The sequence below is a fragment of the Mandrillus leucophaeus genome, unplaced genomic scaffold (genome assembly GCF_000951045.1).
Source record: "Mandrillus leucophaeus isolate KB7577 unplaced genomic scaffold, Mleu.le_1.0 Scaffold248, whole genome shotgun sequence".
Classification (NCBI taxonomy): domain Eukaryota; kingdom Metazoa; phylum Chordata; class Mammalia; order Primates; family Cercopithecidae; genus Mandrillus; species Mandrillus leucophaeus.
Genome location: NW_012102565.1, coordinates 301,575 through 319,661, shown reverse-complemented (window position 1 = coordinate 319,661; position 18,087 = coordinate 301,575). Strand labels below are relative to the sequence as shown.

Below are 18,087 nucleotides of genomic sequence, written 5' to 3'. Positions count from 1 at the left end.
TTTTATCACTGTGATCAGTGCCAGCCACACATTAATATTGTTGGGTGAATGAATGGGAGAAACATAACTAAAAAAATTAAGAGGGTGTCTATTTTGTGTCAGGACTGGTAGTAGTATAAATATAAGGAATAAGAACACCCTACTGTCAGAGTTTATAATCAAGAGAAAATAGACGGACCTGCCAGGCTCAAGTCACTCCTCTGTGAATTGCACCGTGAGAGCAATATATACAAAGTACTCAGGCGATAAATATATCAGAGTGATTAATTCTGCCCTGGAAAATTACAGAGGAGCTATGTGAGCAGACCCTGAAGGGTAAAAAGATTTCCTCATTTATTCAACAAATATTTACTGATTGCCTAATGAGCTAGGCCCTGGGGAAATAACAGAAAACAAGACATGAGTCCTCTCTTTTGGAGCCCTGCATCTTAATGGAGACAAATAAATACACCTTGGGTCGCTTTAAGCACTATGGGGAACTCAAAGCAGGATGATGGGCAAGATGGGTTGCCTGGGGTGTGTGCACGGGCATGCTATCTTTAGGGGAGTCAGAGAAGGCCTTTCTAAGAAGGCAACCTGAAGGAGGAGAGGATGATGTTAAAAAAGAGCCAGTCACAGCTCAGTGTCCTGGAGGGGTTGGGGTAAGCAGGAGGCATTCCAGGCAGAGGGAAGAGCAAGTATAGAGGCCGTACTGCTGTGGAGCATCTGCAGGAAATCCTGTGTGGCTGGAGGACAGCACAAGGCAAAAGGGGTACGAGTGGTAGGAGGCATGAGGTTGGAAAGGAAATGGCTAGGAGATCACAGGGCTTTGTAGGCCATTCTGGAGTAAATGGCAGAAGGCAGGCCACATTTTCTTTGTTAATTAGCTTCTAGCTAATTCTTCAGGAAAAAAACACCTATGTAGCATCATGACTATGAGTCCTCAGACTTTTCAAGGCAATTTTAATTTTAGTACGTTAATAAAATACTATAGTACAACAAAAGGGCTGGGCGCAGTGGCTCATGTCTTTAATTCCAGCAATTTGGGAGGCCGAGGTGAGTGGACTGTTTGAGCTTAGGAGCCTGGGCAACATGATGAAAACCTGTCTCCATCAAAAATACAAAAAATTAGCCAGGCTTGGTGGTGTACATCTGTAGTCCCAGCTACTTGGGAGGCTGAGGTAGGAGGATCACTTGAACCTGGGAGGCAGAGGTTGCAGTGAGCCGAGATAGTGCCACTGCACTCCAATCTGGGTAACAGAGTAAGACCCTGTCAAAATCAAAAAACAAAACAAAACAAAAATTATAGTAATTTTTTGATGACCACAAAATGTCAATTATTCAGGCAAATTCGATAGGAGGGGTTTGGTTCAGTGACACATATTCATAATTGAATGGTTTGCCCTTTCCAGTGCACACAAAATGCCAAGTGAAATACTGCTAGGGAAAATCTTCACCAAATCTTGAGATATTCTTGTGATTAGTAAACATGTACATTATATGAATGTTCTTAAATACCATTTGTTCCCTTAAAATAGTTTAAATGTTTTTCCCTTTTATGTGTGTACACTTTATATTCCCTGAGAAATGCTTTCTTTAGTTACTACGCAAAAACTAATTGGTTCGGTGGTAATGTTGTAAATCCTAAATTAGTGTGATCAAATTATTAAAATCTTATTGTATGAGACGCCTAGGCCCTGTTACATGCATCTGTGATACACCAGTGTGACAGACTTTCTAAAAATGAAGTTAAACAACTGAGAGAGAGGTTGCTAGAAAAAACACATTTCTCATAAAATCAGAGCTATTTCAGGGGATTTCAGTTAATATTTATTATGTGGCCTTTACCAACTGTGCCCTATTTTGACCACAGGGCTCTTTTTAAAAATAGACTTTGCTCCTCTGAATAAAATATATGTACAATTACAGGACTATAATCTCTGTCTCTTCTTCGATGGTGAAATGTATCTACTTCCAATAAGCTGAAATACATGTCCTGAAAACAAAGCTAAGTACCTCAGCATTTACAATTTAGTTAAACTTCCTTTCTAGGGAATCCAGTTCATGATAAAGAAGTTGTGGCACATAAAACCTAGTTCTATTTAAAATGTATGAATCCCAGGTAGTAAGGGAGAGAAAGAAGCAAGGTCAATCAGTAGAGAGGTGATGACAGTGGAATAAGCAGAAAACCTGCAGACGGTCCTTAAATAGTGGTGGCTGTAGGGAAGTCTTTTATTTATCTCGGTATCTTCATCTTTGTACATAATCCATTTAACGTTTACTGAACAATCACCACTGGAGAAGATTTAGTGGCTAAGATCATTGTAAAGTTGAGGTTAACCTGCTCAATAAGGCTTAGGGTATTATGGACAGGGTTTTAAGGAACATTTTATCAGGCAATTAAAGTTCTAGTACATTAACTATTAAAACCCAGGTTAGAGTAGAGAAATAGGTAAATAATCCTGTCTAAATTAATTTGGGGGACTGTTTAGAAATGTTTTTGTTACCCCTACTTTCAAGTAATATACTGATGCTTAAATTTAAATCTCATATGGAAAGTCCCAGCTTCTGGCCACTTTTTTTGAAATTAAGTTTTAGAAATTAAGGTTTTAATTAAAAAAAAGTTTTTGAGACAGGATCTCATTCTGTTCCCCAGCCTGGAATGCAGGGGTGCAATCTCAGCTCACTGCAGCCTCGAACTCCTGAGCTCAGGCAATCCTCCTGCCTCAGCTTCCTCCGTAGCTGGGACTATAGGCGCATGCCACCATGGCTGGCTGAGTTTTTAATTTTTTGTAGAGACGAGGTCTCGCTATGTTGCCTGGGCTGGTCTCAAACTCATAGGCTCAAGTGGTCCTTCTACCTCAGCCTCCCGAAGTGCTGGGATTACAGGTGTGAGCCACCACACCTGGCCTTCTTCTAGTCCACTTTTAACCATGAGCATAACTGGGTGGAAAAATTAAGTGATAGAATCCTAGTATAGTTGTCCCTTGGTATCTGGTGGGGATTGGTCCAGGGACTCCTTGCAGATACAAAAATTTGTGATGCTCCAGTCCCTGAGAGGAAGTGGTGTAGTATTTGCATATAACCTAAGCATATCCTCCTGTAAACTTTAAATCATCTCTAGGTTACTCAGAATAGCTATTATAATGCCACACATCACCTCATTTGTATGGATTCAATGAAATACTTGGTGGGGGGCCAATTCAAGGTTAGCTTTTTGGAACTTTGTGAAATTTTTTTCCCCCTGAATATTTTCAACCTGTGGTTGGTTGAATCCATGGATGCAGAGGGTTGACTGTACTAACACTCCTGAAAGACTGAACCAGTACACCACCATTTGAAGAAAAAAGAGCAATGGATTTTAAGACCAGATTTCTTTGTGCTATTTTTGGTCAGTCCTCCCTCCCTTGGACAGGACTAAAACCAGGTCACTCTATTGAATGACTAATTCACCAAATTATTGAGACTGTTTTGGTACTTTTAGTTGGTTTTGTTCTGACTTTGCCAGAGTTGTTGTTTCTCAGATTTGCAGTTTCTGCAACATTTTATATATTAAATGAATGGGCTTTCTCTTAATCATGGTTGTCTTTTCTATTTTTGTGGATTTATGGACTCATACTTTTACAGACTCCTAAATCTGTATCTGCTATTCCCTCACCCACCCCAAGAACTTTCCCAGCTCAATTTAAGATATTTGGCTGAGAGTCTTCAGTGAATCAGTCTTTTGGCAAATTGATCATTCAGGCTCTGCACCAAAGCCAAACAGTGTATTTCCCATAGTGTCAATTATATCCTTAAAAGAAGCAACTATAATAGTTATTTTAACTTCCAACTAACTTCTGTCACAGGGACAGGAGTTTCCCATCTTAACCAGCATGGAGACTAAATAGCTTAATAATTCAAAATTACCATATATATTGGGATTATCAGTTTTTAGAGAATGAAAACATAATATATTTAGCTTTGAGGCAATATGGGAAAATAATTTCTTAAAAAATAGCCTAGTCTTTCAAGCTCTTCTAGAGACCAAGAGTCAACATTATGAGCACACACTGTCGAAGACAGAGGACAGCAGACTCACTTCGTCCAGACTCACAGAGGCCAACTGGAAAGACCTTTTAGTAGAAATCACTCTCGCCTGCATAGCTGCCATACCAACCCCATCTCTGTCCTCTCCCTCCAGTAGCTGACTCACAGACAGACATGTCTGACTGCACATGGAGGGGCAAAAAGGCAGAAGGAAGGCTGAGAACCCTTTGGACCACTTTGTCTTCTACTTCCTCTGGGTCGAGGAAACATGGAGAGTCCAGTTTTCAACATCAAAGGCCCATCATCATCATCAAGGCCTCTACTGAATCTGGAAAGAATTCTACACCAAGTGTATTAGAGAGAAAGGAATATGATACTGAATGTACTGAGGAGAAAGGGATATAATTTCCTTGTGTAAACACACACTTAAAGTTGGTATTCAAGAACTTAATATTCACCTTTGATACTCTCAAGTGACATCAAAGATCCATGACACATGGTGTTGACAACCTGTCTGACTTGCTACTTAATTAGTTCTTGAATAGTCACAGGTTGAACTGTCATAAGCTGAAAGCTCATTTCCTACAGGTGCAATGCTATTTAAATTGGGGTTCTGTTCCTGGAAGTCCATCATAAGACTAGTAAAACACCATTAAAAAATAAAACAGATACACGATTTTGCAAAGTTAAGAGTATAAAACCAAACATGAAAGAAGTTACAGCATAAACATTTATTTTGGGAATTCCTCTGCATGGCTAATACTGAGGCTTCTTAAAGTATCAGCCCAGTGAAAGTCTGTACTGCAGAGACCATCTCTTCCTTGTAAATGTTCCTGAGGGAAGCAAGGTGGAAATTTCCTGCAGCAAGGATCTTTGAACTTCTTATGCATATGACAGACTGAAGGGGAAAAGCAAAGCCCCCACGCAAGCTGTGAAAGGTTTTAACTAGTTAACCTTGAGCATTAACATCAGGCCACCTCAGCATGTGGGTGTGCACATGTCCACACTCGCTTTCAAAAAACGCCACTGTATACCATGTGGCTACTGGGTCCTGAGTGTCCATTTTAGCCATGGTATTAAAAAATTAATATCTTTGAAAAAAGATAAATGTGTATAAAATGAATTTACATAGGCATCTTTCAAAAGAGAACAAGAAAACTTCCAGATTGTTTTCTTTTTCCTGTATTTTTCTGTAGGAAACCAGTAAATTTTTCTGTAGGAAACTAGTATTTAAAAAGAAACTACCTTTCCACCTAAATTCAAAAGGGACATTATCAAGTTTGCTTTAGAAGTCAACCTCCAGATTACATACACTGTATCCTCTTTTTTTTGTTTTGAGATGGAATTTCGTTCTGTCAGCTGGGCTGGAGTGCAGTGGCGCAATCTCGGCTCACTGCAACCATCATCTCCCGGGTTCAAGCGATTCTCCTGTCTCAGCCTCCCAAGGAGCTGGGATTACAGGTGCCTGCTACCACGCCCAGCTAATTTTTGTATTTTTAGTAGAGATGGGGTTTCACCATGTTGGCCATGAGGCTCTTGAACTCCTAACCTCAAGTGATCTGCCCTCCTTGACCTCCCAAAGTGCTGGGATTACAGGCATAAGCCACCGCGCCCAGTCTGTACACTCCTTCTTGAGAGTGTGCCTTCATGCAATAAAAATTAGGCAGTTATTTATACAGTATTAAATATGTACATATATGAATTTATATTTATATAGTATGACTCTATCTATATCAATAAACAAAGGTATTATGGAATGTGCCATATAGCAGTTTTTATTTTTTTTGAGACGAAGTCTCGCTCTGTTGCCTAGGTTAGAGTGCAATGGCGCAATCTCAGCTCACTGCAACCTCCACCTCCCGGATGCAAGCCATTCTCCCCACTTCAGCCTCTGGAGTAGCTGAGACTATAGGCGTGCGCCAGCATACCTGGCTAACTTTTTGTATTTTTAGTAGAGATGGGATTTCACCATGTTGGCCAGGCTGGTCTTGAATTCCTGACCTCAAGTGATCTGCCCGCTCAGCCTCCCAAAGTGCTGGGATTACAGGCATGAGCCACCACAACTGGCCATATAGCAATTCTTTTTTCTTTTTTTTTTTTTTTTGAGACATCGTCTCGCTCTGTCACCCAGGCTGGAGTGCAGTGGCACGATCGCGACTCACTGCTAGCTCTGCCTCCTGGGTTCACACCATTCTCCTGCCTCAGTCTCCCGAGTCGCTGGGACAACAGGCTCCCGCCACCACGCCCGGCTGATTTTTTTGTATTTTTAGTAGAGACGGGATTTCACCGTGTTAGCCAGGATGGTCTTGATCTCCTGACCTCATGATCCACCTGCCTCAGCCTCCCAAAGTGCTGGGATTACAGGCTGAGCCACCACACCTGGCCCTGGCCATATAGCAATTCTGGCCTGAAGTTTAAGCATCACTTTGCCCTACCTTGAATCTGAAACTTTAGGGTTGTGGCCTAGCAATTTATTTTAACGAGCCCTTCCAGGTGATTCTGATTCACGTCTGGGTCAGAGAACACTGCCATAAAGCATCTACTTTCTGCTAGAGGGGATATTATAGCAGATGTCAAGGTAGATCAGTAGATGATCGTGGTGTGAGATGACCCTGCAGTTCACAATGGGAAAGTTTTTCTGGGGGCGGTCTAGAGGCTTCAGCCTTCTCAGGTTACCATCCTTCCTAACCCTATTTCCTCTCGCCAGTAAGGCCATCTTTGTAAATGGAATAAACACTAGGAACTAGGGTCGCTGCGGCATGTTCTCTCTTTGAGGACTGTTTCATTTTCCCACAGTTTCACCTGGACTTGATATGAAAGTAACCATCAGAAAATCAACAGAAATCTTAAACTTGCTGAAAGCTCATTTCCTATAGGTGCAATGCTATTTAAATTGGGGTTCTGTTCCTGGAAGTCCATCATAAGACTAGTAAAACATCATTAAAAAATAAAACAGATACACGATTTTGCAAAGTTAAGAGTGTAAAACCAAACATGAAAGAAGCTACAGCATAAATATTTATTTTGGGAATTCCTCTGCATGGCTAATACTGCCATGCAGACACCTGCAGGAATATACTAAGAATAATCATAGTGGACCTTTACAGTCTCCTGAGTATCCCATTCTCTGTTCTTTCAGAAACAGAACTGGTTTGAGAATCCATCCCTTCTCCACTCAGTCCGCGTAAAGGTTAGGATGGTAGAAAGGGTTATACCTCCAGAGTTGGAGCTTATGACACTGATGACACTGGCATGGCAAGCCAAAGCCCTACACCCATCAGCACACTTATTAGTTCCAGATTGATCTACGCTGGTGTAATCAGAGTGAATCTCAGAACTTTGGACAGAGCTGTAAGTAGAGACTGACTTTCGTGCTGTCTCCGGGTAGTTGCAAGGCTGAACAGCAGCATCTACTTTATTACCATCTTATTGTCATTCAAAGAAGGCAGAGCTGAATGCTGGAGAAAAACTGAGTACTAGCAACAGTTTTTGAGCCCTGAATATTGTCATAACTGAAGCTAGAATTATCTCTGGACTTGTTTGCCACTAAAATTTCCTTGTTTTGCTTACCCTGGTTTCAGCTGGCATCTTGATCACTTGAAAGGAACATCACTGATATACCGTCCTTTGTTTTTCCTTCCTTCCTCTTCTCTGCCTTTGACAATTTTAAATTAGAAATCTACCTGCTTCTAATCTCTTTAATTTTCTCATTTATTTACTGCTGCCTATTTTCCAAAACACTGTTTCTCGAATATTCCTGGCTCAAAAATCATTTATGTCTTTATGACATATGAAACCCCTAGAATCCAGCCTTTTCCCAGCTTTAATATCTCCTAATTGATTTCTCAATTCCAGTGAAATGATTCCATTTATTTTTTTCCCAAACACATCACAAATATTCCTGACTCTTGTGAGGTAATTTTCTCTTACTCTTCTCAACTTACCTAAATCCTAACTTTTCAAAAGATCTAGCTCAAGTTCTATCTTGTCATATTCTGAGTTCCTTTCTTTGGCATTGTATTATTATGTATCTTTTCATGTACACACATGTGCCTTATCTCCCTGATAAAATTAACTGGCTAGAGGATAGGAGTAAAGACTCAATTCTAATATCCTTGTTAGCTAATAATACACAAACATGAAATATGTTTGAATAAATCACTGTTAAATATTTTATATCTTGAATGTCATTCTTTAGCAATCTCAAAATTGTAAAGTAATTTGAACCTTACCTTCAAATCAAGATGAACTACATCATGAGTGTGTAAAAAGTGAACACCTTCTAGAATCTGTCGCATAAGTCTTTGAACATCTTTTTCTTTAAAGGCTTCCTCTCTGTCTGCAACACACTGGTCAAAGATTTCACCCCCAGCAGCACTAGAGAAGGGCAAAATTAAAGTAATATATGACTCATAAGAAATGGCAAACACTTACACCAAAACTACAAAGTAAATTAATTACAGTCTGGCAGTAACGGTATACCTTTTCAAAAAAATGTATTTTTATTTTGAAAAATAGAGATGGGACCTCACTATGGTGCCTACTATGTCTCAAACTCCTGTGCTCAAGCGATCCTCCCACTTTGGCCTCCGAAGGTGTTGGAATTACAGGTATAAGCCATCGTACCCAGCCTGTATAACTGTTAGTATGGATTTGACAACCTGAATCAAAACACAGTATAGGCTGAGCCAACTCAGTCCCAGGCAGCTCGAGATGCACCACATGTAATGTACAGTTTACTAAGCGCTCTGCACATATAGGCCACAATTTGCTGATAAAAGAACTTTGTTCCTCAATTGAAATAAAGAACTGCATTTTGGCTGAAACAGTTTCTTAATCGCAGTTTATTGTCATCTGAGTCCCTCAGCCCATTACTATCAATTTACATAAATACAAGGATTTCTTTACCTAAATTTTAAGAGCGATTAGTCTCTTTACACATAAAGTTACCCATTCTTGCTTTTTATTCTTTTTCTTTTTTTTTTTTTTTTGAGACGGAGTCTTGCTCTGTCACCAGGCTGGAGTGCAGTGGCGTGATCTCAGCTCACTGCAACCTCCGCCTCCCGGGTTCAAGCGATTCTCCTGCCTCAGCCTCCTGAGTAGCTGGGACTACAGGCATGCACCACCACGCCTGGCTAATTTTTTTGTATTTTAGTAGAGACGGAGTTTCACCAGGTGGGCCAGGATGGTCTCGATCTCCTTGACCTTGTGAGCCACCCGCCTTGGGCTCTCAAAGTGCTGGGATTACAGGCATGAGCCACCACGCCCGGCCCCATTCTTGCTTTAACAAATGATTCCCTCTTGGTTTTCTCAACAATTTAAGTAGTTTACATAAGCACAAAATATACTGCTAACTACAGTTTTGTGAAAATGTTCAAGTATGTATTTCAAATATAGACTATTGTAAGAAAATTGAGGCCAGGCACAGTGGCTCATGCCTGTAATCCCAGCACCTTGGGAGGCTGAGGCAGGCGGATCACCTGAGATCAGGAATTCGAGACCAGCCTGACCAACATGGAGAAGCCCCATCTCTACTAAAAATACAAAATTAGCCAGGCATGGTAGCACATGCCTGTAATCCCAGCTCCTCAGAAGGCTGAAGCAGGAGAATCACTTGAACCTGGGAGGCAGAGGTTGCGATAAACCGAGATCACACCATTGCACTCCAGCCTGGGCAACAAGAACAAAATTCCATCTCAAAAAAAAAAAAAAAAAAAAAAGAGACTATATTCCTCTTGGTACAACATATAATCATATAACCCTGTTTAACTGTGGATTTTACCCATTAACTAAACTAAATACCATATTAACTAATATCACTAAATGGGATCTCACTAAAGAACAATCTGAGATGTTAAAAGCATCTCTCAAGTATAGTAAATATTATATTAACTATTTTACACAAAGTACTTTCCTTCACATGGAAGCTACAGAAGCCCTATAATAGCTTTGCTTTTTCTATCTTTAACTACAGCAACATTACTTTTTAACCAAAAAATTTCACTGGGAAATTAATTAAAAAACTGTTAACAAAGTTTTGCACAAAAACTACTTTTACAAAAAAACATTTAGAACTTTAAAATTTCAACTTTCTAGTGGTCCTTGGAAAGTTATGAGATGATTCTTTTGACCAACATTATTCAGAGCCATATAACTGATGTTTAGAAGCTAACAGTAACTGAGTTTCCCTAGCTGCCTGTACCTTGGCTGTATCATAGCTTCCCGCCTCAGACCAAATACTGTTTTTTCTATCTAAACTAGCATTTCCATTTCTGTCCTGCTCTGAGGCCCAGTTTGGATATTTACTTTCTCATTATTCAAATTCAACAAACCATCAAATACGTTAGGCCCTATATTCCGTCCTAGAGATAGAAAGATAATTACAAATAAGTATGTCTGGTCCTTCAAGCTCTAGTGGGGAAGAGAAAAATGAAAGATATTTAAATAACAAATACATATGCATTTATATGTGAAATTATATATTAAATGACTTGATAACTAAGCAATTGAGCAATTAATTGGAAAGGAAATAGAAAAAAAATCTTGGAAAGATGACATTTATTCTGAACTTGAAAGATTACTAGGAGTCCACTAGATGAAATGCTAACAGCACATCCCAGATAGAGGGAGCACATGTGTGAAGGCACATTGTGTAAAAAATACATGGTACACTCATTAAACGGCAAGTTTCTACTCCCCCATCCAACCAAATGGTATGGCATTTGCCCTCTGGCTATAAACAACTAGAAAATTAAGGCATATGAATCAACTATTTCAGGCACCAGAACAACAGGTATAGGACCATGAGCTGTGAGAAGAGGTTAAGCCCTCTAATCTTCCTACTTGGTAACAATATATGGATAGTGGTACAGGGTAGGGGAGGAACCCAAGCAGAAGCAGAATGCAGCAGCCTTGCTAAGCTGAGAAGACAGACTCGGAGTTTGGCAAGGCTAAGACAGCTGGAATTGGCAGGTGAGTACCAGAGAGGAGGGAGCTACAGAGAGAGATCTGCTCAACAGTATTTTTAAGTCTTAGACAAAATAACTCTGGAAAATCATAAGGCTGAGAAATTCCCAGTGTTCACAGAGAATAAGGTAAGACATTTTAATTTTGTCAAGTTGGAGTAGAAAAGTCACTCTAAACACTGGGGCAATGAACCGACTCCTTTGGGAGGCTATCCTTTGTATTAAGGCTAACCTAGTTCTAGGTCTGTCCTAACCAAGCTGATCCACAAGTAATTTAAATGACTGCCAAAACAAACGTCACCATTCTTTAATGGGATAAAATCTACTTAACCCTGCAACATTCCAAATGTATGTCATTTTACCAAAAATTTCTAGATATCTGAAAATGCCACAAATTACAATTCACAACCAATAGGAAAAATAATAAAAGCAGATCCAGAAATGACAGAGATGATGGAACTGGCAGATAAGGACCTTAAAATCGGCATTATAAAGATGTGCAAAGATTTAAAGTAAAATATGAACATAATCATGTAAGAGATGGAGGTTATGAAAAGAACCAAAAAGAACTTTCACAGGTGAAAAATACAGTATCTGAAACGAAAAACCCATTGGATAGTCTTTATAGCAGATCAGACACTGCAGAAGAATCAGTGAATTTTAAGACACAGGAAAATAAGCTGTCTGTGTGAAGCACAAAGAGAGAGAGAGGGAAAAGACTGAACAAAACAAACAGGATCCCAGGGACCTATGGGACAGCATCAAGCCGTTTAATACACTGTAGGAATAAGAGAAGAGAGGTAGGGGTAGGAAAATATTAGAAAACGTAATAGCTGAAAAATTTCCAAATCTGATAAAAACTAACTCTAAACAAAAAAATGAACTTCAAGTAAGATAAATACAAATAAAACCAAGGCACCATACTCAAATTGCTAAAAACAAGTGAGAAAGAGGAAAATCTTTAAAAAGGCACATTTATGGCCGGGTGCGGTGGCTCACGCCTGTAATCCCAGCACTTTGGGAGGCCGAGGCGGGTGGATCACGAGGTTAGGAGACCAAGACCATCCTGGCTAACAAGGTGAAACCCTGTCTCTACTAAAAATACAAAAAATTAGCTGGGCATGGTGGTGGGCGCCTGTAGTCCCAGCTACTGGGGAGACTGAGGCAGGAGAATTGTGTGAACCCAGGAGGTGGAGCTTGCAGTGAGTTGAGATTGTGCCACTGCACTCTAGCCTGGGCAACAGAGCCAGACTCTGTCTCAAAAAAAAAAAAAAAAAAGGCACATTCATAGGTGAATCAAGGTAAGAATGATCACAGACTTCTTGTCGTGAATAATGCAGGGAAGATGACAATGCAATGACAAAAAAAGAAGTGTGCCGAGAATGTAGGGTAAAGTAGAAAAGGACTAAAAGGAGATGAGGTAGAACAGAAGTCAGGAAGACGAGCACAGGATGAGGGCAAAACAACTAAAAAAATTCAGAGTAAGGCAATGATGGGCTAATATATACTGAAATGCCTCCTCCTCCAGGAAGCACTCCCTACCTCCCAGGCAGAGTAAAGGAGCACAGTATATGGATAAAAGCAGAAGCTTTGGAATCTCATGCTCCTGGACTAAATTCTGGCTCTGCTATTTGTAATATAGCACAAACTAAGGTTGATTTTTTTTTTCTGAGTGTTTTCTTATATATAAAATTGTGTTCTAAAATTTATGAACAGTGTAAATAAAGCATATAAATAATATATATGAAGCTGGAAGACAGCATAGCACGTGGCACATAGTAAATGCTTAATACATTTTGACTATTATACTCTAGTTCACACAACAACTAGTAAGAACTCCTGGTAAATCATCAACATTGCTGCAATCATTTATAGGCTGAATATCCCTTCTCTTAAATGCTTGGGACCAGAAACATTCGGGATTTACATTTTGAAATACTAGCATATACATAATGAGCTATATTGGGGGAGGGGACCCAAGTCTAAACACACAATACATTTATATTTCATATGCAACTTACATAGCCTGAAGGTAATTTTATACAATATTTTAAATAATTTTGTGCATGAAACAAAGTTTGTGTACACCGAACCATCAGAAAGTGAAGGTGCCACTCTCAGCCACCATGTGGAATCACAGCAAGTTTACACTTATGCACACCTGCTGCATTAGCACAGCCCCTAGCATAGTTATTCTATCCTTAGCATCCTTAATTCCTATAAAGGTGATCTCATCAGCTGTGGTCAGCATCTTTCTGGGATAATATATGAGGTCAGATGTGGAATTTTCTACTGTGGCATCATATTAGTGCTCAAAAGTTTCAAACTTTGGGACATTTCATTTCCAGGTTAAGAATGCTCAACCTCCATATCTATTTCCTTTGCTAGACTTTTAGCACCTGGAGATAAGGGGCTATGTTTTTTCACTTTTTATATTATCAGTACCTATTAGTATCTAGTGCACATGGCAGGTGCTTCAAGAATGATTAACTGATGCAGTGATCATAACCTGCCTGTTTCCATAACAACAATATATTGATGTGGCTGGGAATTTTGGTATCTCAGTATCCAGAGCATATCTCTAAGACTTCCTCTTCAAACTAAAAGTAGAACATGAAATTTTTTGACCAAATCATACTGATTTTTGTTCTTAAAAAATCTGATCATCAAAGAAACAGAAGCCACCAAAAGTTTCTAAGCAAGGGAATAATATCACCAAATCTGTTTTTATTACCTATCTAACAGTAGCAGGAGGGATTTCCCAGGATTGAAACCAGGGTGACCAGCTGAAAAGCTACTGGAGAGGTTTAAGTAGAAGACTTGGTAATTCATTATACTGTACATGAGTGTTAAAGAGAATAAAGGAATTAAGGATAACTTCAAGGTTTCTAGCTTGAGCAATGAAACAGATGGGGATACTAAACAAAAGAAAAACAGGCCTTAATAGGGTAATGCAGGAGTACTGATATTGACTGCTACTGACTGCACTGATACTGATATATTGACTAATAATGATCTGCAGTTGGACACATGTATACGCAACAGGCAGCTGGAGCTTAAGAAAGGGGCTGAGGAGACAGGGCGAGAGAGCGACACTCCAAGATGGCCGAATAGGAACAGCTCCAGTCTACAGCTCCCAGTGTGAGCAACGCAGAAGACAGGTGATTTCTGCATTTCTAACTGAGGTACTGGGTTCATCTCACTGGGGCTTGTCAACAGTGGGTGCAGGACAGTGGGTGCAGCCTACCGAGCGTGAGCCAAAGCAGTGCGAGGCATCGCTTCACCCAGGAAGCGCGAGGGGTCCGGGAATTCCCTTTCCTAGCCAAGGGAAGCTGTGACAGCACCTGGAAAATCAGGTCACTCCTACCCTAATACTGCATTTTTCCAACGGTCTTAGCAAGCAGCACACCAGCAGATTATATCCTGTGCCGGGATTGGAAGGTCCCACGCTCATGGAGCCTCGCTCATTGCTAGCACAGCAGTCTAAAATCAAACTGCAAGATGGCAGCGAGGCTGGGGGAGGGGTGACTGCCATTGCTAAGGCTTGAGTAGGTAAACAAAGCTGCCAGGAAGCTCAAACTGGGTGGAGCCCACCGCAGCTCAAGGAGGTATGCCTGCCTCTGTAGAGTCCACCTCTGGGGGCAGGGCATAGTCGAACAAAAGGCAGCAGAAACCTCTGCACACTTAAATGTCTCTGTCTGACAGCTCTGAAGAAAGCAGTGGCTCTCCCAGCATGGAGTTTGAGATCTGAGAACGGACAGACTGCCTCCTCAAGTGGGTCCCTGATCCCTGAGTAGCCTAACTGGGAGGCACGCCCCCAAGAAGGGGCAGACTGACACCTCACACAGCAAGATACCCCTCTGAGACGAAGCTTCCAGAGGAATGATCAGGCAGCAACATTTGCTGTTCAGCAATATTCGCTGTTCTGCAGCCTCCGCTGCTGATACCCAGGCAAACAGGGTCTGGAGTGGACCTCCAGCAAACTCTAACAGACCTGCAGCTGAGAGTCCTGACTGTTAGAAGGAAAACTAACAAACAGAAAGGACATCCACACCAAAACCCCATCTGTACGTCACCATCATCAAAGACCAAAGGTAGATAAAATCACAAAGATGGGGGGAAAACAGAGCAGAAAAGCTGAAAATTCTAATAATCAGAGTGCCTCTCCCCCTCCAAAGGAACACAGCTCCTCACCAGCAACGGGACAAAGCTGGACGGAGAATGACTTTGACGAGTTGAGAGAAGAAGGCTTCAGACGATCAAACTTCTCCAAGCTAAAGGAGAAAGTTCGAACCCATTGCGAAGAAACTAAAAACCTTGAAAAAAGATTAGACGAATGGCTAACTAGAATAACCAGTGTAGAGAAGTCCTTAAATGACCTGATGGAGCTGAAAACCATGGCATGAGAACTACGTGACGAATGCACAAGCTTCAGTAGCCGATTCGATCAACTGGAAGAAAGGGTATCAGTGATTGAAGATCAAATGAATGAAATGAAGTGAGAAGAGAAGTTTAGAGAAAAAAGAGTAAAAAGAAATGAACAAAGCCTCCAAGAAATATGGCACTATGTGAAAAGATCAAATCTATGTCTGATTGGTGTACCTGAAAGTGATGGGGAGAATGGAACCAAGTTGGAAAACACTCTGCAGGATATTATCCAGGAGAACTTCCCCAACTTAGCAAGGCAGGCCAACATTCAAATTCAGGAAATACAGAGAATGCCACAAAGATACAAAGATACTCCTTGAGAAGAGCAACTCCAAGACACATAATTGTCAGATTCACCAAAGTTGAAATGAAGGAAAAAAAAAATGTTAATGGCAGTCAGAGAGAAAGGTTGGGTTACCCACAAAGGGAAGCCCATCAGACTAACAGTGGATTTCTCAGCAGAAACTCTACAAGCCAGAAGAGAGTGGGGGCCAATATTCAACATTCTTAAAGAAAAGAATTTTCAACCCAGAATTTCATATCCAGCCAAACTAAGCTTCATAAGTGAAGGAGAAGAAAGGGGCTGAGGTTGAAAACAAAGATTTGGAAATATCCAGCATGTAAATGATAGCTGAAGTCACAAAAATAGATTTTATCATCCAGGGTAAATGTATAAAACATAAATATATGACATCAGTAACGCTGATGGAACTGTGGGGAACACTTACATTTATATAGTAGAAAAGGATAAAAGGTTCTGAGAGGAGGAGGAGATTTTTAAAAAATAGGGCTGTGAAAGCCAAGGAAGAACATGATTTCAAGAAAGAAAGGATAATATCAAGTGTTTAAAGAGAGCAAGAACTGGAATGAATACTAAAACGAGGAGACTAATTTTGGCACACAGGACTGGTGACCTCATCAAAGTATCAGAAGAGCAGATGGCATTAGATTAAAAAGTGAATGGAGTATTGGCCCATGAACAGATGAGTGGATCAATGAAGTAGAACAAAACTGTAAGGTGAGGAATGCCGTAAATTCAGCCTATTCTTTTAAGAAGTATAGCAGTAAGGAAAAGAGAAAGGCAAGACGTAAGAGTCAAAGCTGAGGAAGGAATTTTAGCATAGAGGAGACTGAAATATTAGAGGACAAAGGGAAAAGAACCACCATGGGAGGAGGGTCTGAAACTCTAGAAGAGGTTACATAATTTACGAAAAAACGAAACACAGGTCCTAGAAAAGGAAGGATAAGAATTAAAGAACTTAAATAAAGGTTTCAGTCTTGGAAATGATTAGCTGAATCTCTTCCATCAAACAGCAGGGACGGGCATGAGAGCAACAAAGACAGATATTAGAGGAAGGGGAGGGATGCTTGGGGAGTGTGTCTGATGGCCTTGATTTCTCCATATGGGGGAGAAAAGGCTAAGTATCTCATGAGAGGTGGGAAGTAGGTGACACAGTAAGTGTGGTAAAGATATTGATTAGCTCAGGGGGTGGGGGTGTTAAAAGGACGTAAGAGATTAGGTACAGACTTGCTAAGCTATACCATGAGCCTAGCTGAAGATGGAACTCTTACACTTGTACTAAGTAGATGAAAAACGATCCAAGTCCTTCCAAGAATGTGTGGCAGCACAGGAGGAGGGACACACAGCATGCATTCTGGGTTTAAAATGGGCAAATGAGTTGCAGAGGATGACCAAGAGGAAGAGGGAAATAATGTGAGGTGCTGGTAAGAGAGAAGTTAAATTAACTACCAAAGAGGAGAAGGGAAGAAAAGGGAAGAAAAAAGTCAGGAGCCGGGTGAAGACTGGAAGAACTGAAAAGGGTCCCAGGATGAAAGGCTGAAGAGCAGGTTTTGCAAGAAGGAGGAGATTTTGGAGACAGAATATTTCAGGTGGTCTTTTCTGGATCGATTTCCAATTCTACCTTAATCCCCTCTGTAATAAACAGAAAAAAACAAATCCTTGGTAAGCAGCGGGCTTCCATATGAGATTCCTAAACTTATTTTTTTAAAAAAACTTTTAACCATTCTGCCATTTTTGGGTATTTCTACTATCATAAATTAGAAATGCATTGTGACAAACACTTTTGTGCTTCTCATGTTCGTATTATTTCTCTAGAAGGGATTCCTACAAGTGAAATTATTGAATTAAAATATATGAACACCATACTTTTGAATTACACTATCAAGAGTAACACGCTTAATATTTTAGCCATCCAGACCTCACCCTCTATAAACTTTTAAATAAAAACAACATAATGCCATACACATTATTTTGTAACATGCTCTTTTTTAAACTTAATATTTTAAATCTTTGAAATATATTTACCTTAGCTTCTTAATGACTGCCCAGTAATCCATTTTGTGACATCACTTATTTAACCAACCTTTTTTCTAACAAACATTTAGACTATTTCTACCTTTTTGCTACATAGAGAATGCCATAAGGAACATTTTGGTAACATATCTTTGCAAAACTGCCTAATATTTCCTTGTGAAAAAATTAATAAAACTAAAATTAGGCCATGTATGGTGGCTCATGCTTATAATACCAGCATTTTGGGAGGCTGAGGCAGGAGGATTGCTTGAGGCCAGGAGTTTGAGATAAGCCTGGTCAGCATAGTGAGACCCCATTATGTACTATTAAAAAAAACTTTAAGTAAAATTGCTGGGTTAAAACATATTTTTT

At 40.2% G+C, this 18,087-nt stretch overlaps 2 protein-coding genes across 2 annotated transcripts in view; one reads left to right on the top strand and one right to left on the bottom strand.

Moving 5' to 3' along the window:
* Positions 1 to 6,864, top strand: part of LOC105541929 (cytochrome c oxidase assembly factor 1 homolog) — a 123,433-nt gene extending 116,569 nt beyond the window's left edge. The window contains exon 7 of the transcript XR_001006401.1: positions 6,805 to 6,864. The gene's annotated coding sequence lies outside the window, so the exon portion shown is untranslated. The remainder of the gene's footprint in view (positions 1 to 6,804) is intronic.
* Positions 1 to 18,087, bottom strand: part of STK17A (serine/threonine kinase 17a) — a 31,973-nt gene that overhangs the window by 8,826 nt on the left and 5,060 nt on the right. The window contains exon 2 of the mRNA XM_011983212.1: positions 8,241 to 8,385. Coding sequence (XP_011838602.1) covers positions 8,241 to 8,385 — 145 coding nt within the window. The remainder of the gene's footprint in view (positions 1 to 8,240; positions 8,386 to 18,087) is intronic.